Raw genomic sequence first — 26265 nt, 5'->3', positions numbered from 1 at the left:
TTTAATAAAACACAGAACACAATCGATATGAAAAAGTGATTCATTATTTGTTGCACACTTCATAGCTAGTGGAACTTAATATATAAACAACACAATTTCATTTCAAATTTTAACTTTTTATACATAGAAATTTAAATCTCTATTAAATTAAAAAATATATTACATGCCTTTGAAAGTACTTATGTATAAATAACCTCGTATTTCGACTAATTTAACAGCATACAGAGATATTTCGAAATATATAAACGATATTAAGAGAGATTACACACACACACACACACAAAATAAAAAAAGATTTAAAGTCACACACACACGTACAAAACAGTACGAAAAAACTAAGTGAAATATTATGCTTCTCTTTTATAGTAAATTTTCACTGAAGAAAACCAAAGTTATAATTGAGACAAAAGAATGACAATTTTTGAGTTTACAATTTCAAACTTTTGTTATAAAAAGAGAATTTACAATCTTTTTTTTAATCAAATATATAGTTATACAATATATACAATTTTTTGTATATATATATGTGTAGGTTGTATGAATGTGTATATATAAAAGTTAAAAGAAAATATAGATCTATAGTCTTACATACTACACAAACTTAAAATTATACGCGCGCGAGTAACATTTTGCTATAAGTTTGCAAANACAGAGGTACGGATATATAAGACTGCCTGACAATGTATATACAAGACAATATGTAATAAATACAATATAACACAAGTAAAATAAGTTTATTAAAGTTTATTCACGTTGACTCTCTTAATTAAAGAAATTGTTATTTGAGTAGAATATATAATTTTATTTTCAATTCTGCAAAATAAAGAGATTGTTATTTTTTGTGCATGAGTGCGTGTGTGCGTGTGCGTGTGTGTGTGTGTGTGTGTGTGTGTGCGCGCGTGCGTGCGTGTGTGTGTGTGTGTGTAAGCGGTGGAATATCTTTACTCACAAGTATTTTTATAGAAAAATGTTGTTATTATACTAAAATTTATATTTATTATTATATGTGTGTGTATTTATTTTCACGCGCACACAAAACACACTTTCGAAAATATATTTTCTTTTGTAATTTATACAGTAGTTGTTGCTCAGAACAATCAGAACTAAATTACATAGTGTGTTAAGAGGGTCATCANGAGAAAGTGTTTATATAGGAACTTGTATGCCTGACAATGCTTCATTAAGTAATTATAAGTCAAAAACTTTTATATATCGGCAGACAAGTATTCTTTATGAATCGAACTGNTGTCTGTTAAGAAATCATTGCGCTACACAAATTTTGTACATGTAGAATCGTCAATTGTTGACGATGAATCACCGGGACTAATTGTTGGCAATAAATCATCGAGACTTTAAAGAATGCTGTATACAAGGTTCAACAGGTAAATTCTCACTTGTATATTTTGGAAAATAACTTTTTTAGCACTTTTGTTTGGGAATTTTTTTGTCTTCCAACTCTTCGATATAATTTTGGACGCAAGTTTTACATAAATTATTTTCATCTCTACTCGACCCCCTGATCATACTATATAAATTCGAACTTGATTTGACACCCTGTATATACACACCCTTACGAAAAAGAACTACTGCCGATTACATATAAATAAAGTCAGTAATATAAATATTACTGACAATCACATAAGAATATTATTAGATATTACAGGAATCACTGAGAATATTACTGGCAATTACACAGAATCCCAGTAATTTTTTCGTACCACTGCCGCAATATATTACTGCCAGTAGTTCTTTTTCGTAAGGGCATATATGTTTAAAATATAATAATATAAAACTAATAATACTCGGATAACAGAATACCATATTTAAATTAGCAGATCTAGTGTATATAACCATTACGTGTTATTTTGCGAAAATATGCAAACAAATCTCAAAATATTTGTACTTNATGCATCTTAAAAATATTCAAAATTTTTAATATAAAGAGACTATTTATGCAAGTGCAATACATGGCAAGCATTTAAAAAATCACAAGTTTATTTTGTAAAATTTATAATCTACAAATAAAAATATAAAAAAGAGGAATGTATAACTCCTTTGGTTAATTGGATCAATGTTAAGTTCATCTTCTAGTACGTCTCAGAATCAATCTCAACAAGCAAATTTTGCAACGTAAGTAAATGTTTATCCATTGTTTTATTGCAATAATTAAATTTTTTAAATATTATTTTTGCATGAGACCATTGAATTAAGAAAAGGAAGTTTATAAACTCGCATTTTATGAAAACTTGTCTTCTTAGAGTTGATATATGTATATTATATATATATATATATATATATAGTGTTTGGTAATAACCGTAACATCTCTTGTGGACAGAATATAGAGCGAATTCAGTCAAAAGTTCTTTACATTTTGCAAATTTCGCAATATTTAATGAGATATTAATTTATAAAACTCAGCGAAAATAAGCGTGTGTTCGTCTATAAAAGGTAATAACTGTACATTACCTATTTATAAATATATATATATATATATATATATATATATATGTGTGTGTGTGTGTAAAAAGCAAATAACTGTTTATATAAAACAGATATTATTATTGTGTTCAACAGCAATCTTGTGATGTCATAATTGTAATTGCGTAATAAGTCAACATAACTTCAACTCAAAAATATTTTAATAATAAATTAANACTTTATTAATAACTTCTACTTTGTAAAAACCATGACGAGATATTATAAANTCAGTCTCTGTATTAGATATATATTGGTAAAGAATATATAACAGATAAAAATCTTTATATAAAATGTGTGTTATAAAAGATTCTTTCCATAATAAAGACTTATCAATTTCATCGACTAGATACAATAAAATCCAAGTTTTGTCTAAGAATAATACATATGTGCAAAATAAATTTATGAATATAAATACTTAGGGNTTGTTTGTTCCTATGAACATATTGTATATACAATTAAAATAATGTTATAATAGCCAAATAAAACTTGGTGCAAATTATGACTCGATTCTTACATATAGAGAAAAATGTAATAAAAAATAAATTATATAAGAGTACATATATTGTTTTTTATTGCCAAACAGCAATAAACGCACAAACGAATCATTATTTAGAGATTTAGTGTTGTCTCTGCTATTGTGTATTATTTCCGCTGGTATGTGATTAAATTATTTTAAAAAATAAGATAACGTATGCGCACACAATATTGGAAACTAAGTCCTAGTTACTTAGTCTTCAAACGTGAATTTTTATATTTTTATATTCTTACTTTGTATACTTGTATTTATTACTTTTAATATAATATAATCATTCTAAAACTTTCTCGCCTAATCTAAAAAATTAAAATATTCTATTTTGTTTTAATATAAATAATNTGCGTGGTGAGAGGATCTCTTTTGCCCAGGTGTGTTTTTCTATCAAATCTACTTCAGCAATATCAGTACTTTGAGAAGTTTGTAGTANTTCACCTAATATAGATGAGATCTATCACTAAAGTATATAGTATTATATACTCTTATACTTTTCAAAACGTGCTTTTCAATCNTATTATTTATGTAGTTACTTAATATTTAAATGCAAAGCACTATAAAGTAACATACACGCATGTACACATACATAATATACAAGTTTGTTTTTCCAAGTATTTATCATATAATATGATAATTTATAATTATAACGAAGCGTAACTTAGAAAAGCTGTCATTATACAGATAATTTTATTGATTATATCTGAATAATTGTATAAGTTGTGTGTGAGATGGTATCGATAACTTTAGCCGTATCGATAACTCGCTAACTATTACGATGAATGATTTGTATTGTGTGTTTAAATTTCAATCAGTTATCTCATCGAGTTACGAACTTTTTTTTAGCGCATACATATATTATGCAAGAAGTTAAAAATTGGCGACTTCTTCAAGATCATAAACGACAGTCTATCACGCTGTAACGCACAAATATAAATAACGGTAAATATAATTTCTTTAAAGGGCATGAAGATCTAAAGGCCCCATAACGAGAAGAAATAAACTTTACGTCTTTTTTCAAATCTAGTTTTATATAAGATGACAAATTTTAAAGACACTAAATCTATGCAACAATGCACGTTATACTCACCTACTATATTATCCTTTTTTATTCTCTTCTGCAAACATAAATTCTGCAAATAAGATATCAGTATAATTATATAAATGATTGGACTGTAACATGCCATGTAATTAATATAATGAACAACAGAAAATCGGCATATACAATTGTGAAATGATATTTAACTGCAGTTTTATCTTCGATATGTAAATAAATAATCTTTGAACATGACGATATCTTGATATTCTTCCGTGTGTGCAATGTTTAACAATTGTACAAAACTAGAAATAACTTATATCAAAATTTATATAGAAAATAAATATTTTTAAACATTACGTTACCTTTTGTTGCAGTCAAAGTAACTTGTCTTTTTAACTATTTTATACCGTTAATATAGTATTCTATACTGTTAGACATTTGTATCAAGAGACGAAATCGTAGTTTTGTGATTCTTTGTATATCTTCTCAGATGCTTCTTCAGTCGGTGATAATGTATATCTGGTAGTCTCTATTTCTTGATATTTAGTAACTTGTAATATATCTATACGGTATCATTTATAATCTCTTTTTCTCGTCATATAATTTCAGTTTTCATTAAATTGTTATTAAAATTGTTCGTCGTGTATATCTTATACGATGTTAAGACAGATCTCTTTACGGTGATTTGTTGACAGTACGTTCAAGTTAATAGGTTCAAAAGTGTTTTTAAAATATACGAGACAATTGATAAATATCTGAACCAAAAAATCTAAATAACAATTTATAGGGTTGAAACGTACGTTCTCGAATTCTTCAAAATAGTCATTACGGCATCGATGACTTTATTGTTCCTCGAAAGTTTCTTTTCATCGAGCCATTTTTTCAGATTTACAAATACATAAGTATGGAAATCGCACGGGCCATATCCGGCGAATATGTTATAGCGAATGAAACAGCAATTCGAGGTCTAAATTTTAAATTTAGTAAATTTTAACCATTGTAACAGTTGAAGTGTGAGTTGATACATTGTCGTAAATTTTAACCACTGTAACAGTTGAAGTATAAGGTGATACATTGTCTCAAAACTCACCGAGAACGTTTACTTCGGCGACCTGTCACACGACGTGATAATGAGCCAGCATGTGACATTTGTTCTTCTGACGAATGAACTCGTCAACGACAACGGAATGCAATGTGATACTAATGTGGCTATTTTTGCGTAGTTTTGGATACTTATCAATCGTTTCATATATTCTTAAAAACTTGATTTAACAAAATTTGAGAGATTTTTCTCCATTTGAACACTTTTTTTGTTGATGCTACTTCTTTCTTCGCAAGTACTTTTTCGGTAAATAATTTAGTTACATCCGATAATGTGCACGTTAGTAGAAGTGCGATTCATATTTTTGATTAACTGTCTTGTTTGACATTTTACCGAAGACCATCAGAATCATTCGTTGAAAATATAAATTTTTATACAATATGATGTGGAGAATCTTTTCCTAGTGATGATAAGCAAGTTTTTAGCGAATTTAATGGAATGTTCTCAAAGGTGCAAATTTAATATATACTCAAATTTCGATTTAGTCTATTTTTCAAAACATGAAAATCTTCAACATCTTCTGTTTTACAAACGTAAAGATGTTCGGTTAAAACATGATTGCACAACTTATCAAGATTCTTCCACAGTTTCTTGTAACCTGAAAAGAACCACATATTTAGATTAATTAACAAAGAAACTTAAATCTGCGATAAAATAAAATTTACTTCTATTTACTAACATAAGTTTATCGGACTTCACAGACAACCGCAGGAAGGTATTATCGTTATTTGAACAGAAAGTTATCGGGTCTACGCTGCTATCAATGGCATGGTTTTGGGTGTTGCACAGGATATCGTTATCGTCCACAACTGTATCCGTATAGAAACTATCCAATTCAAACGAAGATTGATCCAAAGGTGGCGAGAAACGTGTGTTCGATAAAATATGTTCTAGATTTGTGACAATTGAATCATCGTTTGAGAAACTGAAATCTATATAATCGGTATTCATTATCTCGTTAGCCTTTTTTGAATCTATATCGAAAGAATCGCTATCATATGTGTGCAACTCGGAGGAATGTAACTGATCGTTCGATATCGAGGTGTCGCAATCACTTTTATGTTGTTCCTTCATTGTAGCTTTGAAATATTCGAAGTCATCTATGAAATTGTGTTTTCTTCTATTGTCAGAAATAACATGATCATCCAACGATCCCATAATATGATCTCCGATGACCGTGGTCGAGACATCACATATGGTGGAATTGTTCAGATATTGTCTTCTCTGTTCGGCATTTGTAGTTATAACCTGTTCACCGGTATGATTCACAACGTAAACGTATTTATTACTGTCGCTTATATTTGTATCACCATTTGGTGATTTAATGCCTTGTTTGTTAAACATATTACGCAAAGTATCTTGTGTTTTTACCTCGGTAATATCGCAGTCGGTATACATACGTGGTCTTTTGGTTGAAGTACTAATTAAATTGTCAAAATTAATTTGAGATATTGCAGAAGATTGGTGGGAAAAATCCTCCAAAGTTTCGCTTTGTATGTTATTTAAGACACTAATATGAACTAAATCGTCTATACAGCCAGTCTTGGTTATTTTATCAGTTTCTTCTGTTTTCGGAAAATTTTTTTGTTCGCAATCGACTTCCACGTTCGAACTGATTTCGGAAGAATTGATATCGAATATACAGGTTTCCGGGTGTAATTTATCGTTTATCGTCGAAGAGTCGCAATCGCTCTCTTTTTGTTCTTTCTTGTTCATCTCGGAATATTTAGCGGTATTGCCATAATCGTTTATCGTCACATTGTCGAAATTGACACGGTGACTGCATAACGGAGACTCTACAATTTGATCACCAGTAAACGTAGTCGATACAGTGCACGCATCATTGGACTTATCCATTCTCTTTTCGGCGTGTACACCCATGACCTGTTCACCGATATGATTTACAACGCAAACACAATTGTTACCGATGTAAATTATATTCGTATTACAGGCCAGCTTGACATCGTTCTTGTTCTCATTAAACGTATTACGAAGTGTTTCTTGTACTTTTGACTCGGTGACGTTAGTGTTGGTAAACAAAAAAGGTTTACGATCGATTTTTGCACAACAATTTGGACACTCGTTAACTTGGTGGCAGACTTTCTGCTCTATCATCTCCGTAAGCTGCGAGCTATGATCATTAATGGATTTTAAGTTTTTTATCAGCATTGTTTCCCAACAACTTTTTTGCATTACGCTACAATCTGTACTCGTTGTCGATAACTTTTGTTTGAGAGGAACATCTCTAAAGAGATGTTGATCCGCGATATTGTTTTGGCACATCTTGAACATAGTTGTTTCCGTGATATTTTCTTCCCGAGGAGTTAGTGTTTCTTTACTTTGCAACATCGGATTATTGTATGAACCAACAGCATTTCCCGTCATATACGTGAAATGTGAAGCGTAATTTTCCGCTTCAGTTTCTTTCAATATATTGGCCGCAACTTTCAAATCCTCGGTATTTTGATCAAATACCGAAGATAACTTGACGCAATGTGAATTATAACCGCGTTGTTTTTCATCATCTTTTGCAAGTTTCGGACAAATAACGTTGAGGTGATTCTTTGTATTTAAATAATTATTCTTTTGAAAATTACACGTATCGTTTGACGAATCTCTAGTGTTACTTAAAATACAACTCTCTGTGCTATCGTTGATTTTATTCTCGGAAATAGATGTACCATCCATAGGAACTTTGTTGCTTTCGTTTTTCGAGTATTTTTCAATATCAGCCCTACTTGTACGTATTGGAAAACTGATATGATTTTGTTTCTTACCACGCTTCTTGTTTCTTATTATACTCTCCATAAACTTCAAACATTCCAAATTTCTTTGTTTATCTTTCTTTTTTTCTTTTCTAGTCTTTTTTTTTATCAAAGTTTTTTTAGTCTTTTTTCTTACTTTAGGAATGTTTACTTCATCGTCTCCAGTTAAATCTATAATCTCTTGATTTCTTGATTTCAAACATTTTATTTCATTTCTTTGTAGATAAGTTTGAGTCAAACGTTTGTTTCCATTGTTATTTGATATTATATTACAGTTTTGCATACCGCTCGAACATTCTTTGTTTATTTCCTGATCAATATCTTCATTACCGTTGATCCAATCAAACAACGAAGTCTGATGTTTCTGCGAGAAAAAGCATTACTTTGTAATTAAGATACATATTTTATTTTACTCACGCGAGAGCGCTTATGAAGCAATTCGTTACCAACAAAGAAATTATACCGAATATTATGTACATTACCTGTAATCTCAAACAGCCCAGATCAGCACGAATTATTTTAGGACATTGCAAATCCGAATTATTTTTCTTATCTTCGAATAGCAGAAAATGTTTATGAAGTTGCTTTAGATTAACATTTGATTGCAATAACCACAGTGTTTCATTTTCTTGATCCGTAGGCGGTTTAGGCATATACTTCAGTAATTCGTCGCATAAATTCGGCATACGTGGTCCTAACATCATTATAGCTAATTCATTAATTCTTTCATCAGAAATTTTTTCCATTTTCTTCCACATTTTGAAGGCAAGCAAATATCTGACGTAAGTTACACCGGTTATAGATGTTGTTTTTGTTTTAAGAAAAGTGAAGCTCTTCCTATAAGTAGCGAAATACATGATATTTTTGTATTACTTCAGTATTACTGTTTATACTATTAAAGTTTCTAGTGTACAAATTTAGTATAACGCAACACTTTAAAAACTTAATTTTTTTTACGTACGTAAATATATAATTACAAATTTTCTTGTCTGTATGTTTAATTCTAAGTAATACCCTGAAAATATGTTCTTCCGAGTTATCTGGAAATACACACAAATTTAATATCGCAATACAATCCATCTCCGTTACAAGACAATCTGTACGAAATAATTTTCGTTGGAAAACTTACTCAAATATATATACAATGCTGCAAGAATTTTTGCAGCAATTTTAGAAGAATCTTTATCACAAGTGGAAATTTTTAATTCCATATCTATGTACACATTCAACAAAGTTGACATTTTATTTAAATACAAACTATGATCATCTATGTCCTAAAGATGGAAAATATATGCATGTTAATAAGTATATCGAATATCTTTCATACATGTAATTTCGCAAATTAGCAAAATCTGACTGAAACTGTGCGCGATACCTGTTTTATATCGCGCCAATATAAATAAAAGAATATTAACATATTATTAATATGATTCTTTAAATTTACTGCATCATTAGACTTGATATTGCTCATTGCCAAACTAGAAGAAATATTCCTAAAATATGCAATTATTAATATTATACATGTACATGTAAACATTTTGTAAGATCTTTCTGACTAATGTAAATAACAATCCTTCTTACGGTGTGTAGATATAAAGTAACTCTTCAAGATGGTGATAATTTCTACTTCCTGCGGACGAATGTACAAGACTCTTGAATTTTGATAACCATGGAAAAACATCTTCAATTTTGTTGTTACTTTCCATTGGCGATCGTACTATGACATCTTCCGCCTGATGAATTTGTAAACATTCTTTTGCACTTTGGTTACTTTCACATATGGAAATCATTTTTTTATCCATAACAATATCTTCCTGTGTAACTTTCTTGCGGTATATGAATTCTCTGCAATATAATTTTAATAAATGGATGCAATTTTTGAGACAAAGTTTTATACTTTGCAATAAATCAAACATAAAAACTTGCAATTTGACAAATGTTGAATTTTCTTATAAGAATACTAATATGTATTTATTACACATATTCTTTTTTTCTTCCATATTTTTATATTCTCTCTTCTTTTTTTTTTTAGAAAAATAGAGATAGTAAGACAAAAGAAAGAAAAAGAGATAATAGTAGTATTATGGGGTCTTGAAGTATGAAACTTGACAAATACACATATACACACATAAACACACACACACACACACACACTTAATGTCTCAATATTCTTATATATAGAATGTTCCTTCAACAGAAAGATGTACATGGTTTCATGTTCATAATTTATGACAAGAAACAAGAGAAACATTTTGAAACAATCTATAAAACAAACTTTGTCTTACAGTGCTTATTGCAGATTTATGGCAGTCTGTTGTATATTCTTCATGTGTAGAATGTCCATTGTCTTCAAGGTGTCTTTTTTTAAATAAGGTTTTGTTTTTTTGCTAATGTTTCTTCTGATGGTGAGAATTTAATGACAATCTTGCTTTTGTTGTTTTTTTTTTTTTCTATCATAGATTTCTATATAATGTACTGGACCACTAACAGCAAATTTTAACATGAAGCCAGCATGGATTAGATATTGCCATATGTCACATAGACCAAATTACATACATATATTGTCACATTTCAATTCAAAAATATTTTCAAAAGATATTTTACCAAGTTATATACGATCTTTAGAGTATCTGTTTATATATCCACATAGTATAAGGCTTGTTCTTACCATTTTCCACTTGATGTACTAAAACCCTTATTTGCTTTTATTATGTCACTTTACCATACTTGCACAAAGTAGCTGTACATAACAGAAATTTACTATACCCTGTATATAAGTGGTTTTCTACTGGACATATAGTTATCTGTTTTTTGCATTGTTATTTCGCAAACTCTAGTTAACGGTCGTAAATGTATTACACAAAAGTTTCTCCTGTATGTCGTGCATATTGATGAAACGGCCTCCTGTATACCATCTTCGTGTGACGAAAATCCATCAACGTAAAACCACTATTCTTTCTTCAAAAAAATCACGTTATCTTCTCAGTTGATGTTTCTACCGAGTTGTGTCAAGGTTTTTAACGACAATCTTCACTTTACTGTATCTAAAGTGCTAAACGCACCAATGTAAGTAAATCAGCTTACCGAATGGTTGCAGCACAATATTGCTTGAGAAGTCGCAATTCTTGCGCATGCGCAATGAAGAAGACGTCAATAAAGCATTTACCGGAAGTAAAAAAAATGCCAACCGATTAAACTTGTACAATAACTTTGACGAATGTGAATGCTTTGAGAATACACTGAGATGTACGATCAAACATATATATAGTCGACTTAAATATTAAAAATTTTAAAACCAATACAATAATCGTACATATTAATCATTTTAATATAACCTAACCTAACCTAATCTAACCTAACCCTAACCTAATCTTATAACGCCTTATCAACCTGGCTGCGATCCGTTTCATGCTTAAGCGCACATTTATCTATAGTATACGTGACATATACTACAGATAAATGTGCCCCTCTTTGACTATGGCTGCGTTCGGGGAACGCGCTATCAGCACTGTTGCATCATTCTATCTTTATTGCTCGTTAGATGTAAAACAAAGATAGAATGACGCAATAGCGCTGATAGCGTGCACCCCGAACGCAGCCTATATAATATATGGACTGCTAGTAGCTAACTTCAGACGTGTCGCCTAGAGTCCCTGGAAATAAGGGCGATGTCCCATTGAGCGGAAATCTATAGCGGAACGGAATGTGCGGAACCAGCTCGACCAATCGTAACCATAGAAAAAGCGAAGGAAAGAAAACGGAATGGCTATGATTGGTCGAGCTGGTTCCGCACATTCCGTTCCGCTATATATTTCCGCTCAATGGGACATCGCCCTAAGAGTCTGGCCAATGTCAAACTTTTCATTGGTTCTGAAACAAAATGGCGGAACCAATGGATAACGTTATAGCCACACATTAAATTTGATTTAAATAACAGTATGCCTGTTCATGGTGGTAGCATTTTTTGCTCTTATAATCTTCTCTTTCTTTCTTTTTCTCCAATGCCCGAATATATATCTTATTTTACGTATAAAATTGGTAATTTAAAGTAATATTAACAAATTCAAACAGCCAACTACGCAACAACCAGTCATTTTCTGCAAAACAAACACATAAATAAATTTGCAATTATTCTATCAAATTGCTAACAGAAGGTTAGAATGTCATTTTTTGTTGCACAGTGTCTGTACATACCTATTTTTCTATCATAGGTTTTATGTCCAATTTCTCCACTTCTGAATAAGTTTTAGATAAGATACAATATATGTTTTTATATATTTCTTCAAAGAATAGCTATCAGGAGATATAAGGAAATCGGCCTTATACGATATAGAATACGATATATATAGTAATTATCGACGCCATTTTGTTTCAGATTAAACATTGGCCAGACTCTTATTTCCAGGGACTCTAGACTTGTGCACATAGCACGGAATAGAACCATGTCCACGTATGAACATATAACGTACGTACCGACAAGTCGTTTGTGAACATAGCTACGTAGTTGCCAATGTGCACCACTTGTGGACATTGGCGCTGGCTTACAGAGCGGAAAAACGATTTCTCTCTGGTGCTAGATTATCGAAATATTCACACACACATTTACGTATGAATACTCGAAGGACGCCACTGGCAGTTGTTCTAACAAGTCTTAAATATTACATGATCAATAAATATTATACGACGAATTACATTCAATTCGCCACGAAGGAACGTTTTCTGTGAAAAAAAATCAGCATCGCAAATGACAAGGAATCGTCTGATGTTAACTCGGGAAATAAACTTTGCAGCTGTTGGTATAAAAGAAAAATCATACACATTGCGCGTCGATAACAAGTCGTTCTGGTTGCGCGTGCGAAGGGGTTTCGCGAAAAGGACGAGAGAAATGACATCTCATCGTTTTAATTGATGTTTTACATAAATAACAAGAGTATAAAGCGCTTTTTTAATTGAAAACGTACTTCTATTCTTGATCTCGTTGCTGATACAATTTTGCAATTTATCTTTCTTCTCTTGCAGAATACGCAATAGTTTAGATCAAAAGCGTGTGTGACCGTTATTCCCGTTATGCGTGTCTCCTGTTACTTCGATAAAAATTAACCTACTTACAAAAAAAAACATATCAAAGCCCCGTACAGGAGGGATATCGTGGCGGGTAAGTGTGACGAGAGAGGCCCAGATGCGTGGGTCCCAACGCGTTGTTACCGCGTGGTCCCCATTGACGGTTCAGTCTACGGCCGTCCACGGTTGATGCGATCCTTCGCGCCGGACCTATCGGGAATGCGATTTCGCGGGCATCGGTGACCTCGGGCGCGATTATGCTCTCACGTTTTCATGCGATATTCATCGTGTGTATCATTACGGTAACTGGAGCATCGTTTCCGCCGGCGGGAAGATGGTGCTCTATCTGGTGCACGCCGTATAGCGTCGGCGTGCTGCTCTCCTTGCCGGAGATCGCACATCAGTGGTCAATCCCGGGTTTCTGGTCGAGTCGCGCAACGAACAAATTCCCGCTCAACGAGCTTCTCGTCAAACCAGACGAAACTCGATTTTCCAGGGGTGAGTGTGATGACGACACGTGATAAGAGAAAATTGTGAAAAATCACACAAATTTCTGAATTCTCGAGAACGCAATTTTTAAATAAGCGATGTGCTCGCGTAAAAAACAAAGTTGTCATTTTTATTCGGCCGTTGGCCGAATCATCAGACAAATTTAAATCACCAACAAATGAAGTCGCTAACAAACTTCTGTTACACGTGATGTAGTTTTAATTACTTTCTTTACAAGTGGTGAATTGCGGCAACAAGAATTAAGTGACATTTCACGAGCGCGCTAATTGCTAATCTTTAACCACGGTGATTTCCGTCACGGTGTAATCTTCTGTAATCTTCCTGTGTTTTTTGCTCCGCTTCTTGTTGATATCGAGGCACGTGCTCGTTTTTTTTTCCCTCCGTCTTTGAGAGAGTAACGACACATTGATTATATATCTGCCGCATTTGCAATTTGCAATTTACATTGACTGTTTTTTGTTGGAAACTGACAATTTCAATCTCTGCTTTATTTTTGCGGTCAAAAAAAAAAAAAAAAGAAAAAGATAGAAACAATACGCGGTTTAAAGAAACCGCGAAAAAATCTAAATAAAAACCAAGTAATTGGAAAATTGTCGTCGCGAGAGCATTCGAAATAAACGAACGTTCCCACGTAATCCGATTTTCGTTCTGTTCGCAGTGCTGAACTTCTTTCCAGTTCCGGTTGCGGAAGAGTGCCTGTCCGAAGACAAACGACGCGAGGGAGTATGCATGAACACATACGAGTGTCGTATCCAAGGCGGTGAATCCCACGGTCCGTGCGCACTCGGACTCGGCGTGTGCTGCATATGTGAGCGCAAATTTGTCTCCTCCTCGCGAGCTCTTCAACATCATCGCGAAACGATATCTTCGAACCGAACTCCGACAGAAAATCGCGTCGAATCGTTCCAAATCGTGTGAGAGAAATACAATCTCATCTTTTTCTCTCTTCGAACAGGATCGAAGACTCGTTCCGACCGGCCGCGTTCTCTTTGAATGGATTAATTGATTCATTTTTTTCACACGTGTGTCTCTTTTTCATTTTGCCGGAGAGCGCACGTTCGATCCAAAAATACGTACAAAAGACATACTTTTAGTCAGGCACGCGCGCTTATTTTTAGCGTCTAAAAATAGGTCTTTGCGGATTCGCACGCTCGCATCATCGATGCCAAATCGATCGGCGCTTCTTCTGCCAGGTTTAACGGTATCGAGAGATAAACCTGGGCGTAGTTCCGAGGCGCGATCTTGAGCGTGTAGCGCGTTCTCCTCGTGAAAGGGAGCATCCGAAGAATGAAGGAAAAAGAAGGAAAAAAAAAGAAGAAACGGTATACGCCGAGAAAGAAACTCGGCGGGCCGGCTTATACAGTTATTTAATTGCCTTTCGGCACAGAGAATCTTACGGAGGAGGAACTTGTACGGAGGAGCCTCTTTACGTTTTGTTTACGCGCTTTTGGAAGCCGCGAGTGGCATCGCGAGCGTTACGTTTAGTTCCTTCTCGACTCTTACAAGCGTTACGTTTAGTTTCCTCGACGCTTTCAACGCGACAAAATTCATTTCGGTGAATTTATTCACGAAGAGAATTCGTTCTCTTTAACGGATCGTGGCAACGGGTGCGCGATATTTACAAAATATTTCGCAGCGGTCAATTTCTCGGGGGAATATTCGAGCGTGTGATATCGCATTTCGCGAGATTTCATTTTATATATATATATGTATAAAAAAAAGTGGATAAAACTGCATCCGAGTCTAAAATTTCGTTCGTTAAAGCGCTTTAACTTCGATGTTAATCTTAATCGCTTCGCAAATTAACCGCCGCGCATTAGGTTTTTGCTTAGGTGAATATACGCGCCGAGTAGCGCGTATCCCTTTTTCTTTACATTTTAATGAATAATTACGACCGAAATATTTTAGGAGAAGGACACAGAAATGTAAGTCTAGCGTCCGATCATTTTGTTTTAAACCATTCTTAATTTAATGTTATAATAGTTTATGTACTTAATAATCTCTCGAGAAAAGAAAGAGACGCTTCGTTATACGGAGTTATATAGGAACGATAAAGTTTCTACGAAGAGATGAAACCAAATTGAAGCGCGATATAAAAAGTTTTATGAAGAGAACAATATTTTCTCAAGATATATTTTCTCGAAGCTTGATTAAATTTTTCTTTTTTTCTTCAGAAACGAGTCTTGCCGTCTTTCAGTCTCATGCCGCTTCTTCTGAAACCTATCTCTCGACGCGGAAAAATTCTTATTGCCGAGAAAGTCGCTTCTATATATACATATATATATATATATATATGTATATATACATATATATCTCTCCGTCTTTGTTCTGTTGAAGTTTTCCCCCGTCCAAATTGCTGTTTGTGTTGCTTTTTACTTCGGTCCGCATCCACTCGCTTTTTCCTGCCTCGCGATATTCGTCGCTGCAGTTGCAAACAGTCGAAAACAGGGCCATATACAGCGCGCGCGCGGACGCGGATTCTTGACCGATATCTCGAATACGACTTCTCGCCGTGCACAAGTGTTACTCGATGTCTTACGTTATTGTCCGACTTTTATCGCGAAACATACACGTAAAATGCGCTCGCTTAATTTGACAACGCGACAATTTAACGCGCGCGAAATGTAACGGAGAGTTTACGTAATTGCGAGCGAATTAATACGAACGACGAAACGGGCGAGATTAATCCCCGACGCTTCTCACGGTCAAATAAATGTGTGTGGCTTTTATTTAAAAAAAATAACATTATATATTTGATAAAATATTGTAAAATAAGATAAAAAAGATAGAAATAATATAAAAAATAATAATAAAAACAAAACATAAAAATAATAGAAAATAAAACAAAAAATTATATAACGTTAAAATAAAAACTTATGTTTATTTATATTTACTTTATATTTGCACGTAGAATAAACGTACGTATTTACATTATTTTTGCGAGCTCTCATACTATAATAAATAAAAAAAAAAAAAAAACAAAAACAAAGCTACAATCCGCCTGTTTCTCTTTTCGTGCCTCTTTCGTTGAATCGCTCTGAATGCACGTCGCCGCATGTTATCCCGCTGGCGAGCGCTGAGCTGTTGCATTCCGCTTGTGCATCAAGCCGTTCATACATTTTTTATATTGTCCACCTAAGTTGCTTTCCCGCTACGGAGGAGGAGGTATATAAGAATCCGCGCGCGGAGGCAGTAACCGTTTCTTCTAGCCCGTCGGCCCATTGAATAGCGTTCCGAGATACTAAAACGGTCACTGAATACCTGAATGAGAACTCGTTATCGAAGCCGGAGGCTGTGCGCTTCTTTTCGTGAGAGAATATCGCGCCTACGGCAGCGGCGATACTTCGCAAAAGAACGTCCTGGCATTTAATCCGCGTCCGCGTGAATTTCAAACGAGATACTTCCACGAGAAAAATTTCCCGAGACGAGATTCTTATTTTTCTTCCTGTCACACAACAATTGTCGTGATCCGCGCGTACTTTGAAAATCTAGATCCCACGGATCCAACTGTTTCGAATAATTTACGTCAAACATCGAAAGACCGTGTAAAATATGCAAAAAATGAAAAAAGAGGCAAAAAAAAGTTTGTTCCGAATACATCTTGGAAAAGTCGGCGTCGAACTATGACGTCCAAACTTTTCGCTTTTAACTTGCGGAAGGACGTGTTTATTTTCGTTCATCAGAGCAACTTTTAAACGCGCAAAAATTCATTACTCCGCCGCGTCGCGATTGTTGTTTTTTTCATTTTCAACCAATTTTTTTATAATACTTTCAATTACAAACGAGCATCGCGCGTTATTTTCCGCCCCCGGGAGAATGTAATTTCGTGGAATTGTACACACGTGATATCGTATCGATTGTGTTTCCGCAGAGTTAATTAAATATTCCAAAACGCGCGCGCGGGGGCAGAGGAACGCAACGCGCGGCGACGGCGACGGCGTCCGTGCCGTCGTTAGAGAGAGAAAAATATTTTCGCTAACCGTGTCAGTGATATTACAATACTATGGTTTTCAGTCACGGCAAGCTGCGACAATGAGGTACAAAATAATCTGACCTACGTGACCAGTCCTGGTTTTCCCAACCTCATCGACCGGCCTATGAACTGCTCGGTGGTCGTGCGGAAGATCGATACGGAGGTCAGCCAGCTGAGGATCGACTTTGTCCATTTCAACATTGTAAGTTTCAGGGATAACGTATTGCTGCTCTGTTAGTCGGGGAATAGGCCAATTGCAACTGTCGATTCGCGATTGTCGCTCGGCGCATGTAATATTCCGCAAGTTGACCATGTCGACGTACCTGACACGACGGCGCGAACGAGGCTCGTATTTTTTTTTTTTTTTTCGCCTCGACAAAATGCGTCCATTTCTTGAACCGTCACATTCGGAAATTGATGAAAAAAAAAAAAAAAAACGACTAAAAAAAAGAACACAGAGAGGTGTTCACACAACTTTAAAAACTTTATTTTTAGGGTCAACCGAACGCGATGACTGGCGTGTGCGACGGGGACGTCATGGTGATTAACAACGGCAGGACGACTTTCGAGCTGTGTGGGTGGAATAGCGGACAGCACGGTGAGGGAATCTCATTTGGATAACCGTTTGGATAATCGCTTTATTGCGCGCCTTGTATAATTTATGTACATATAATTTTGTGCAAAATCTCCGTCATTAAAATTGTTGGCGCGAAAACCTTCCGCGCGGCAGATGGTGCATCGTTAATCGTTTCCGATGCGTCCGCATTCACAAATGTACAATTTCACGAGTTACCGGTCGCTCTCTCGTGTTAAACGGTTGAACAAGCGGTTGAATTGCGTAAGCTAACAGATTGGTTTTTTTAATATGATTAAATAAAAAGTAATTGGATTGAGAGACTCGTGCGCAAAATGTGCGCAAAAACGCATCGGTAACTTCGGCGTATATCTATTCGATGTATCTATCTTCCCGAGCAATTTAAATGGCAATTTAAATGGCATCCCCTAAATGTCTTCCGAACAGTGTATGTGGACGTGAGCGAAGGCAACGAACCAATAACTTTGAACTTCCGGCTGCCGGGCGGACTGCAGTCACGAATGTGGGAGATGCGCGTGGCGCAGCTGGGCTTCGAGCAACGCGCGCCCGTTGGCTGTCTTCAATACTTTCGCACGATCAACGGCACGCTAAGAACATTCAATTATCTGCCGAACGGCAGATATCTTGCGGGACACGATTACCTATTGTGCGTGCGTCAGGAACGGGACATGTGCGGCATCGCTTATCAGCCCTGCACGCGAGACTCTTTTCGGTTGGGACCCAATAGGTTGCCAGAATCGTCGAGCCCGAGTACGAACGCGACAACGAACGCCGGAAACGTCTCGGCTGTCAATATGACGGCTTCTGGCGCAGCGCAGAACAGTTCCGACGTCGACGTTGTCGAAGGCTCGGGAGCGGGATCGCCTGAACAGGAAATAATCTCCGCTTACGACGCGACGAATCCGGCGCTTCCTTTTCAGAGGCAGTGCAGAGACAGGATTCTCATTCCTTGCGACTTCGAGGAATTTATCACAGTGCGTTCAATTTTTTTAAATTTTTTAATGTGATTTTGTTATGTTGAATTTTAAACATGTTCAATATAAAATTTTAAATTTATTTCAATTGAAATGGAGATACATAATATTTTCACGTTTTCCACGTTTGTTTTTGTGTTAAAATACACACTGCAGCGGCAAGTTAACGTTTGTTCCAGCCGGGAAATAACATGGCAGGCATCTGCAATCTGGAGCATTGCGGCAATTCGCTGTGCACTCAAAACGAACTTGATGCGGAGGGTAACTGCCGAGTGGAAACTTGGACTACACCCTTCCGCATAAGGGTGGCATTCGGTCGGAGCGGTAACACGAGCGGCACATTGGAAGACAATACCGGAATGTGTATCACGTATCAGCAGTTAGCCTGCGTGGCCTGAATATCCACGCGCGTTCAAGAAAGAAATTAAAAAGAATGTTATTCTTAGAATATCTAATAACAAAAAATATTTATTGATCGCGTAAAACGTATATATACATATATTTTTTTAAGATTTTGTTCGTTACGTTTGTTGTTTGCTTGTACCAAATATATTTATTTATCTCACTGTTTTAAGCGCCTTTGATACTTAAAACAGAATTCTGCAACAACATGATGGAAAAATATTCTCGAAATAAAACTTGATGTAAAAATTAATTAGAGAACGGAGGTGGGAGGGGGAGGGAAGGAAGAAAAACGAATATACCGCGGAACGTCAAAGAGTCAAATAGTTTTTATTTACAAATGAACTAGCTTAAATCGTAAACGCAGCGCACAACTCTCGATACAGTGATAGATATATATATAATTCGCCTTTGTGTCCCGCTTCTTTTATTTTCTGACGCGATCGCTCGTCACGACCGTCGGCCGCGATCGTCGACGCAGCGTGTGGAATTTTGTAATTTATGGGAGAGAACGGAGAGACGCGCGTTGATGTCTTCGTTTCGTCGTTCGACGTTGGAATTAGCGGCGAGACGCGTGTGACGATGAATTTTTTTTTCTTTTTCGCTGCGGAAGACGCGAATCGACGATCGTAACGGCGACCGTCAGCGATAACGATATTATATAATGACGTTACAAGAATAAATTATAATGTTCGGTACAATATAATATAATGTATCGACGATGATGACAACATCGCCTCGAAATTGCTCTTCTAAAGAAGAAACATGCGCACGCCGTTTTGTCTCTTGTGTGAATATGTGTGTGTGTGTGTGTGTATGTGTGTGTGTAAGTGATTGCGTTAAGTCTTTCTCTTATAATTAGCTTACTTCGCATAAGTATTTATATGTGTATAATAATCATGAACTTGTAATATAATGGCAACGTTTAAAAATAACAAGGACTAGAGCGATAATTTATAAATGGAGACAAAAAACTCGACGACGAAACAGGTGAATTCTGCGGGTTTTGTTTACCTTATCAGCCTCGTCGATCACACGTCGTACATCGAATTCGAAATCATCGTATCGCATTTCTATCTACGTAAAGTCAAAAGGCTCTGGAGTAAAGCGTTTTTAAAGAGAGGGGGTAAACGCGCGCGCAACGAACGTGTATGCAAATTGTGTACGTGATTACGCGTGTTCTCCGATCACTGCGGTGCGAGGGGGCACGTTTCTGTTCTAAATACTCTACTCGATACAATCACGGAGGATGTATCCGCGGAGCGTTTAATCCGTTGGAGTTCTGAGGCCACAGTTGGATGAATCGATCGCGCATAAAAGAAACAAAACCAATTTAATACATATGTAATTAATTTTTTCTAACAGTCAATTTCTCTCAAATGTCAATCGCGTGTAAAATAAAATCGAAAGATGTACGAAAAAACAAAAAAATGTCACGATTCCAAAATGTCAAAGTCGTTCGACGGATTTGTTCTCGAGCGGATTAAACACCCCGCCGCTTCCGATTGTGGCTACGGTGTTCCCGAAAAACTGTTCGGACGTTCGTCGTTGTATTTACATCGTCGTCTCGAGCGATATATAACATCACCACGTACCGGTGTAAGTAGTGAGACGGAACGTCTCAAGAAAGATCGAATTGGAACAAAGCAAAGTTTTTCAAAGCGAAGAAAAGTAACAGTACGCGGAGAAACGAAAACACACACCTCCGACACACAGTGAGTGAAAAAGTAAAGAAGTAAGTTGAAGTAGCCAAACTCGCGCTCTCTCTCTCTCTCTTTCTCTCTGCAAACTCGAGCTTGAAATTTCTCTCAAAGTTTTTGTCAAATATTCCGAAACTGAGAGACAGATAAAGTTTCGTATAAGCGACACTCAATAAAAACACTGACGGATATATATATTGTTTTCAAACGATTTAAAATATCCGATAAAGAATTCAAGATTCGCTCGAGTTTTTTTAACGCATTTTCGGATATTTCTTCAATGCGAAAAAAAAAGAAAAAAACGAACGAACGCACATCTCTCGCACGAGTCCGATATTCTCGCGGAGAGAGAATTATCTAGTAAATTCGTGCATAATAGTCTCTCGTATATACATATATATATATATATATATATATATATATATATATATATATATATATATATATATATATTATTGATTATTTGAGAATATCTGAAACTCTTCCGCAGTTGCATCGAAATTATCGGATTTTCCAACCGCCACCACCCCACAAACGGGAGGTAGCGAGAGAAAGTTCGGGTGTGACTCAATTTGTACCCGCTCAACATGCACATCCCGTTATTAAGTAACCGATATATATATATATATATACATACTACGTTGCGTGTTAGAAAATCTGGTATTAGAAAATCTGCAGAACTTCCACTTCTCGCAAACAACAGCGGAACCAACGGAAAACGCTTCGCGTGGGGAGACGGGGGCAACGATAGTAGGCCCCCCACCCGATTCGCGGGATCGCCAGATCTCTTTCAGAATTTCGAAATCGAAAGTGTTTTTTATTTATTTTTTTTTTATTTTTCAAGCGTTTACAATATTCTCGCGAAACGAGTCGCTGAATTCGCGCGCGCGCGCGCACACACACGCACACACACACATACAAACACACATCTACTTCGAACGATGAATCCGCGCCAATCACACATATCGACAAATAAAATATCAACAAATAAAACACTCATAAATATGCAAGCGGAATAAATTCCGACGTTTGTAATGAGTAGGCAAATGTATAATCGATATTTATTTATTTACCACACACAGTGGTTGCGACGGTGTTGGCGTGTGCTAGACGAGAGATGGTCTGACTTGCGTCAGACCTCTCGAAGTGGGACACTCGATATAAAAAAGCGAGAAATAAAAAGTCGTGCGTCAGAGGGGAGATGCGGGACTATTTCGCGAAAATCTGGACGTCTGGCGATCCTCCTGTATTATACATGGGGGAGTCGATTGTATAATATTTTTTTTATCTACAACGTGTGTGTGTGTATGTGCGGAAACGCGAAAAATCAAAAGTTGTTTTCTTTCTTATTGGCTCCTGCGTGAATAGAATTTTTTTGTGAGCAGAGATCCGCACAGAGGACCGATAAGAGCGCAATAGGAATGAAAACTATGTGTTTTTTCAATGTGAAATTACACGATCGACCGATCTGGTCAAACGTGAAGCGAAAAGCGATGATAAACCGCACAAACACGGTTGTGTGAATTATGCTAATAACATTCACCTGGTGGCCGTCTCGCGAAAAGAGAGTGGGCGCCGCAAAAGACAAAGTCACATTGTTGACGCGGCAATCGTCATGCGCGGAATTCGCGCGTTCTCTCGCTTATTCGCGTCTCTTCTTCTTAAAAAAAAAAAAAAAAGAAAGAAACTGTTGTGCGCGCGTGCTCATTGTACCCGCCGCCGATATGCATTTTATTTCTCGTCGAGATCAACTCTCTCATACTCTCACACTCTCTCACTCTCTCCTTCCCCCTTCCCCTCTCCATTTCTGATCATTTTAACGTTTTATGTGATGATGATTTACACGATTCTGACAGGGAAAACGACTGTGACGTGCTACAATCGATGATCGCGCGCGGCTTTTTATCTCGTTTTGCCTCCAACATGGCCAATGCCGTTTGCGCTTATAATATACATCCCGTTTTACGGTACGCTTGGCCTCTACCTTCGGTCTCCCACAATTTCGGAGTTCTTCTCCTTTCGGTGTCGTTTACACATACAGTCGTAAGCCGTAACCCGTAAGAAATTGACCAATCACAGACAAATCACGAAAGAATAATCAATTGTGATTGGTCAATTTCTTACGTCTTACGACTGTATTGTAGACAACGCCTTCGCGTTCGATCGCGAACGAAAATTCACCTTCGTACCGAGTTCGCGTAACAGAGGTTGTTGTTTTTTTCTTCAGCGCTCCTATACGAAATTTAACGCGAATTGCCGTGACAGGCAATTTATAAGACTTTATGTCAGATACGGTCGTATTGGATATTTTCTTTTTTTTTTTTTTTTTTTCACAGAGGAGAACAGAGAAAGGCTCGAGCTCAGTTTGAGAAGAACGCGAGTGGATTGTTCCTTCGAGAGTGGGTGGAATCGCGCGCTCTTCGTGTGTGCGATTGGGTTTTCTTGCGCGGGAGGAGAAGGGACATTTGGCTGATCGATCTGACTGCGAGCCTCGCGCTGCTTTTCTTGCTTTCTTATTTCGAGTCAACAGCGTTGAATATTGCAACACGCGAGCATTCCGTGTAATATACGTGTACGTGTATGTGTGTGTGTGTGTCTGTCTGTGTGAATGCAACTATGTATCGCCGACACGTGGTGTATAGTCTGGTCGGGGTCGAATCAACGAGGGCTGGCTTTCAACTTGCAGGGCTGCACAACGCGACGTTCGCGTCTAATCTCTCCTAACGCGTCGCGTTACGAGAAGAAAATTTATTCACGCGAGCTATTCCCATTTTTGAATAATAACGCGACCACATCTGTACGCTCGTTCTTTTTTTTTTTTTTTTTTTCGATTTGTACACACACGATTAAATTGTTTTTACACGCGGATCGTACACACACACAGACACGGTTCTATTGCTTTCGGTTTCAAAGGCGGTTTCGTTTTTTTTCGTTTTTTTTTAAATTCAAAAATAGCTCTCGCGAATGTGTGTGTGTGTGTGTATATATATATATATATAAATGCACGTCGTAAAAATGTGATCGGGCACGGGCCACTCGAATAATAAAACGCTACACCCGTGCCGCGAGCGCGCGCAACGTTTTTTAACACTTTAAAAATTACACCTTTCGTTTTATCTGGCTTGCTTCCACGTAAGCATCGCGGGATTTTTTTTTTTATTCCGAACCGCACACATTCAATAACGTTTTTTTATTATAAATAATGTAAAATGATCAAACACACGGAGAGGTTTCTCTTTCAATCGATCGTTTACTTTTCGCTATGCTTGTGTTCGCTCAGTTCTAATTGAGAAATTCAGAAAACATGATGCGAAAACATCACTCGCGGGATTAACCGAAGATTAGAAGAGGAGAAGCCCGGAGAAGGCACGATTTAGGGGAAAATCTGGCTTGGGGGAGCGTCGATAAAAGTCACATCACGTAAACGATGTATCGACGATTGGCGGACGTGACTTTGCCAGAGACGTCAATATCTTTATCCCGCGTTTCACCCTCCACGAAATTACATTCCCGAGCGTGTGGGACAGGTGTAAGAAGACCGCGCAGCGCATAGACAGACGTGTACGGTCTCTCTGATGACCAAAGTGGATATATACTTGGAATGAGAGAGACGTCGGTATATAACACAGCGCGCGGAGAGTCGACGCAGCCCTGGACGCGAAAAATACCAGTTCTTTAAGGCACAAAGAATCGGGGCGATTGCGAGCCAGCGATCAAACCCAAGCCGATAGGGTATAGTTCGTCGCGCGACAAATGAGGACGAATGTTATTTAAAAACGCCGATGTGTGTAAAACGTTTTCCGTGAACACCGGCGGCAAATTATTCGGCACGATAATGTATCCCGTCGGGCGGTTCGAGACCGAACCGGGTGATGACACACCGCGTTTCGATGTCGCACAACAAAAATGTAAAAAAATATACATACGTATACAATACGTAAATTAAATGATCCGAACAATTAATTTACGCAAAAATTACGATATTTGTATATTGACTCGAATTCAATATATTTTTTATCTCACTTTTCTGCAGTCTTTTCGAAATTCATTTTTTTACTACAAATTCTCATAATATGTATTCCGAAACTGATATGTTTTCTAAAATTAGAATGAATATATATCGAACCGATAGAGCTTTATTCAGCGCTTTTTCAAATATATATCCTCTTTCCCGATCATCCGCGAACTTTTTTATTTTTTTTTTTCAGAGAGTATTTTTTATTTTTTATTTTTTTCCAGAGAGAGAGTGTTTTAGTTTAGTTAATTCTGTGGGTGCGTGTGCGTGTGCGTGCGTGTGCGTGCGTGTGTGTCAACTTGATCTCCGCGGGTTTTAAATGTAATTTGCTCCCAACTTCTTACTCTAAAATCTGCGATTTAAATACTGAGTTTTCATTACATCTATATCACGTGTGTGACAAATTTCACAACGTGAAATAATATCTCTAAGGGATTTTGCTATTCACATCTGTGTGCGCACATAATTTTCTCGCAGTACAACATATTGTGCGCGTCGTGTAAGATTTTTTTTTTTCATTTTGCGCGATAGAACGTCCACTTCGATCGATTGATGACGAGTGATCAATGTCGCAAGTTGATTCGATAGATTGCCCGCAGCTTGCTCGAAACTTAAAACTTACACGCAGATATACGCGTATCGGACAAGTAAAATCATCTTCTTTAGGCGTCGAAAACGGACACGCGTGTCGCGCGCGCGCGCGCGTGTTGTGTAGACGCCTCGGAATTTCGGAAAACAATCATTTATTTACAAACGCCATTAAAGGGGAGAATTGCGAACAAATAACGGCAAGGAGAAATTACAAATGCTATCTGGAGAACACAGTATGTGTGTAAGAATTCATACAATAATTCACAGATAAGATCAGGCACTTGGTGTAGTAAAACGCGATCGATACCATAGCGCCGTGCTACAACTTAGCTACAGAAGCAACTTTGTGACTGTGCGTAATAAAATATCGGGGAGGATATACATAGAGAATATACGTATAGGGTGTACGTATGTTATTCAAACGTCACACGATTTAAACCGAGAAACGTTTGCGAATTGGCCGAGTTTGCGATGTGTGCGCGCGCACGTATATATATATAATAATATATTTATTAATCTACGTGAAAATTTATG

At 36.5% G+C, this 26265-nt stretch overlaps 2 protein-coding genes across 8 annotated transcripts; one reads left to right on the top strand and one right to left on the bottom strand.

Annotated features, from left to right (window-relative positions):
- Positions 1–1751: 1751 nt before the first annotated feature.
- On the bottom strand, positions 1752–11239 carry LOC109861529. Of its 7 annotated transcripts, XR_002250989.1 has the most exons (9): positions 9492–11239; positions 9286–9403; positions 9040–9184; positions 8872–8950; positions 8393–8747; positions 5825–8274; positions 4406–5743; positions 4095–4137; positions 1752–3921 (listed from the first exon to the last, which is right to left on the bottom strand). XR_002250989.1 is itself a non-coding variant. In XM_020441247.1 (8 exons), the coding sequence occupies exons 2-8, from the start codon at positions 9710–9712 to the stop codon at positions 5716–5718; spliced, it is 3396 nt and encodes a 1131-aa protein (XP_020296836.1). In that variant the 5' UTR covers positions 9713–9755; positions 10196–11239; the 3' UTR covers positions 1752–5715. The 7 variants fall into 7 exon arrangements, 4 of the variants coding, with proteins under 4 accessions (XP_020296836.1, XP_020296824.1, XP_020296814.1 ...); XR_002250983.1 differs by having other exon boundaries at positions 1752–4137; XR_002250988.1 differs by having other exon boundaries at positions 1752–5010; positions 5134–5743.
- Positions 11240–13110: 1871 nt separating this feature from the next.
- Positions 13111–21489, top strand: LOC109861813. Its single transcript, XM_020441628.1, has 6 exons — positions 13111–13469; positions 14140–14289; positions 17496–17656; positions 17950–18052; positions 18476–19023; positions 19203–21489. The coding sequence occupies exons 1-6, from the start codon at positions 13229–13231 to the stop codon at positions 19419–19421; spliced, it is 1422 nt and encodes a 473-aa protein (XP_020297217.1). The 5' UTR covers positions 13111–13228; the 3' UTR covers positions 19422–21489.
- Positions 21490–26265: the final 4776 nt, after the last annotated feature.

This window comes from Pseudomyrmex gracilis, unplaced genomic scaffold (assembly GCF_002006095.1).
Source record: "Pseudomyrmex gracilis isolate BER0280 unplaced genomic scaffold, ASM200609v1 scaffold_9, whole genome shotgun sequence".
Classification (NCBI taxonomy): domain Eukaryota; kingdom Metazoa; phylum Arthropoda; class Insecta; order Hymenoptera; family Formicidae; genus Pseudomyrmex; species Pseudomyrmex gracilis.
The sequence above is the reverse complement of the archived record's forward strand: the minus strand, read 5'-3'. Positions and strand labels throughout refer to the sequence as shown.

Coding starts and splice junctions, on each gene's coding strand:
- LOC109861813 (XM_020441628.1), top strand. CDS start 13,229: ATGCTCTCACGTTTTCATGCGATATTCATCGTGTGTATCATTACGGTA. Junction 17,657..17,949: donor ACTTTGTCCATTTCAACATT/GTAAGTTTCAGG, acceptor CTTTATTTTTAG/GGTCAACCGAACGCGATGAC. Junction 18,053..18,475: donor GTGGAATAGCGGACAGCACG/GTGAGGGAATCT, acceptor TCTTCCGAACAG/TGTATGTGGACGTGAGCGAA.
- LOC109861529 (XM_020441219.1), bottom strand. CDS start 9,826: ATGTTTGATTTATTGCAAAGTATAAAACTTTGTCTCAAAAATTGCATC. Junction 8,748..8,871: donor ATTTGTAATTATATATTTAC/GTACGTAAAAAA, acceptor CGCTACTTATAG/GAAGAGCTTCACTTTTCTTA. Junction 5,744..5,824: donor GTGAAGTCCGATAAACTTAT/GTTAGTAAATAG, acceptor GGTTCTTTTCAG/GTTACAAGAAACTGTGGAAG.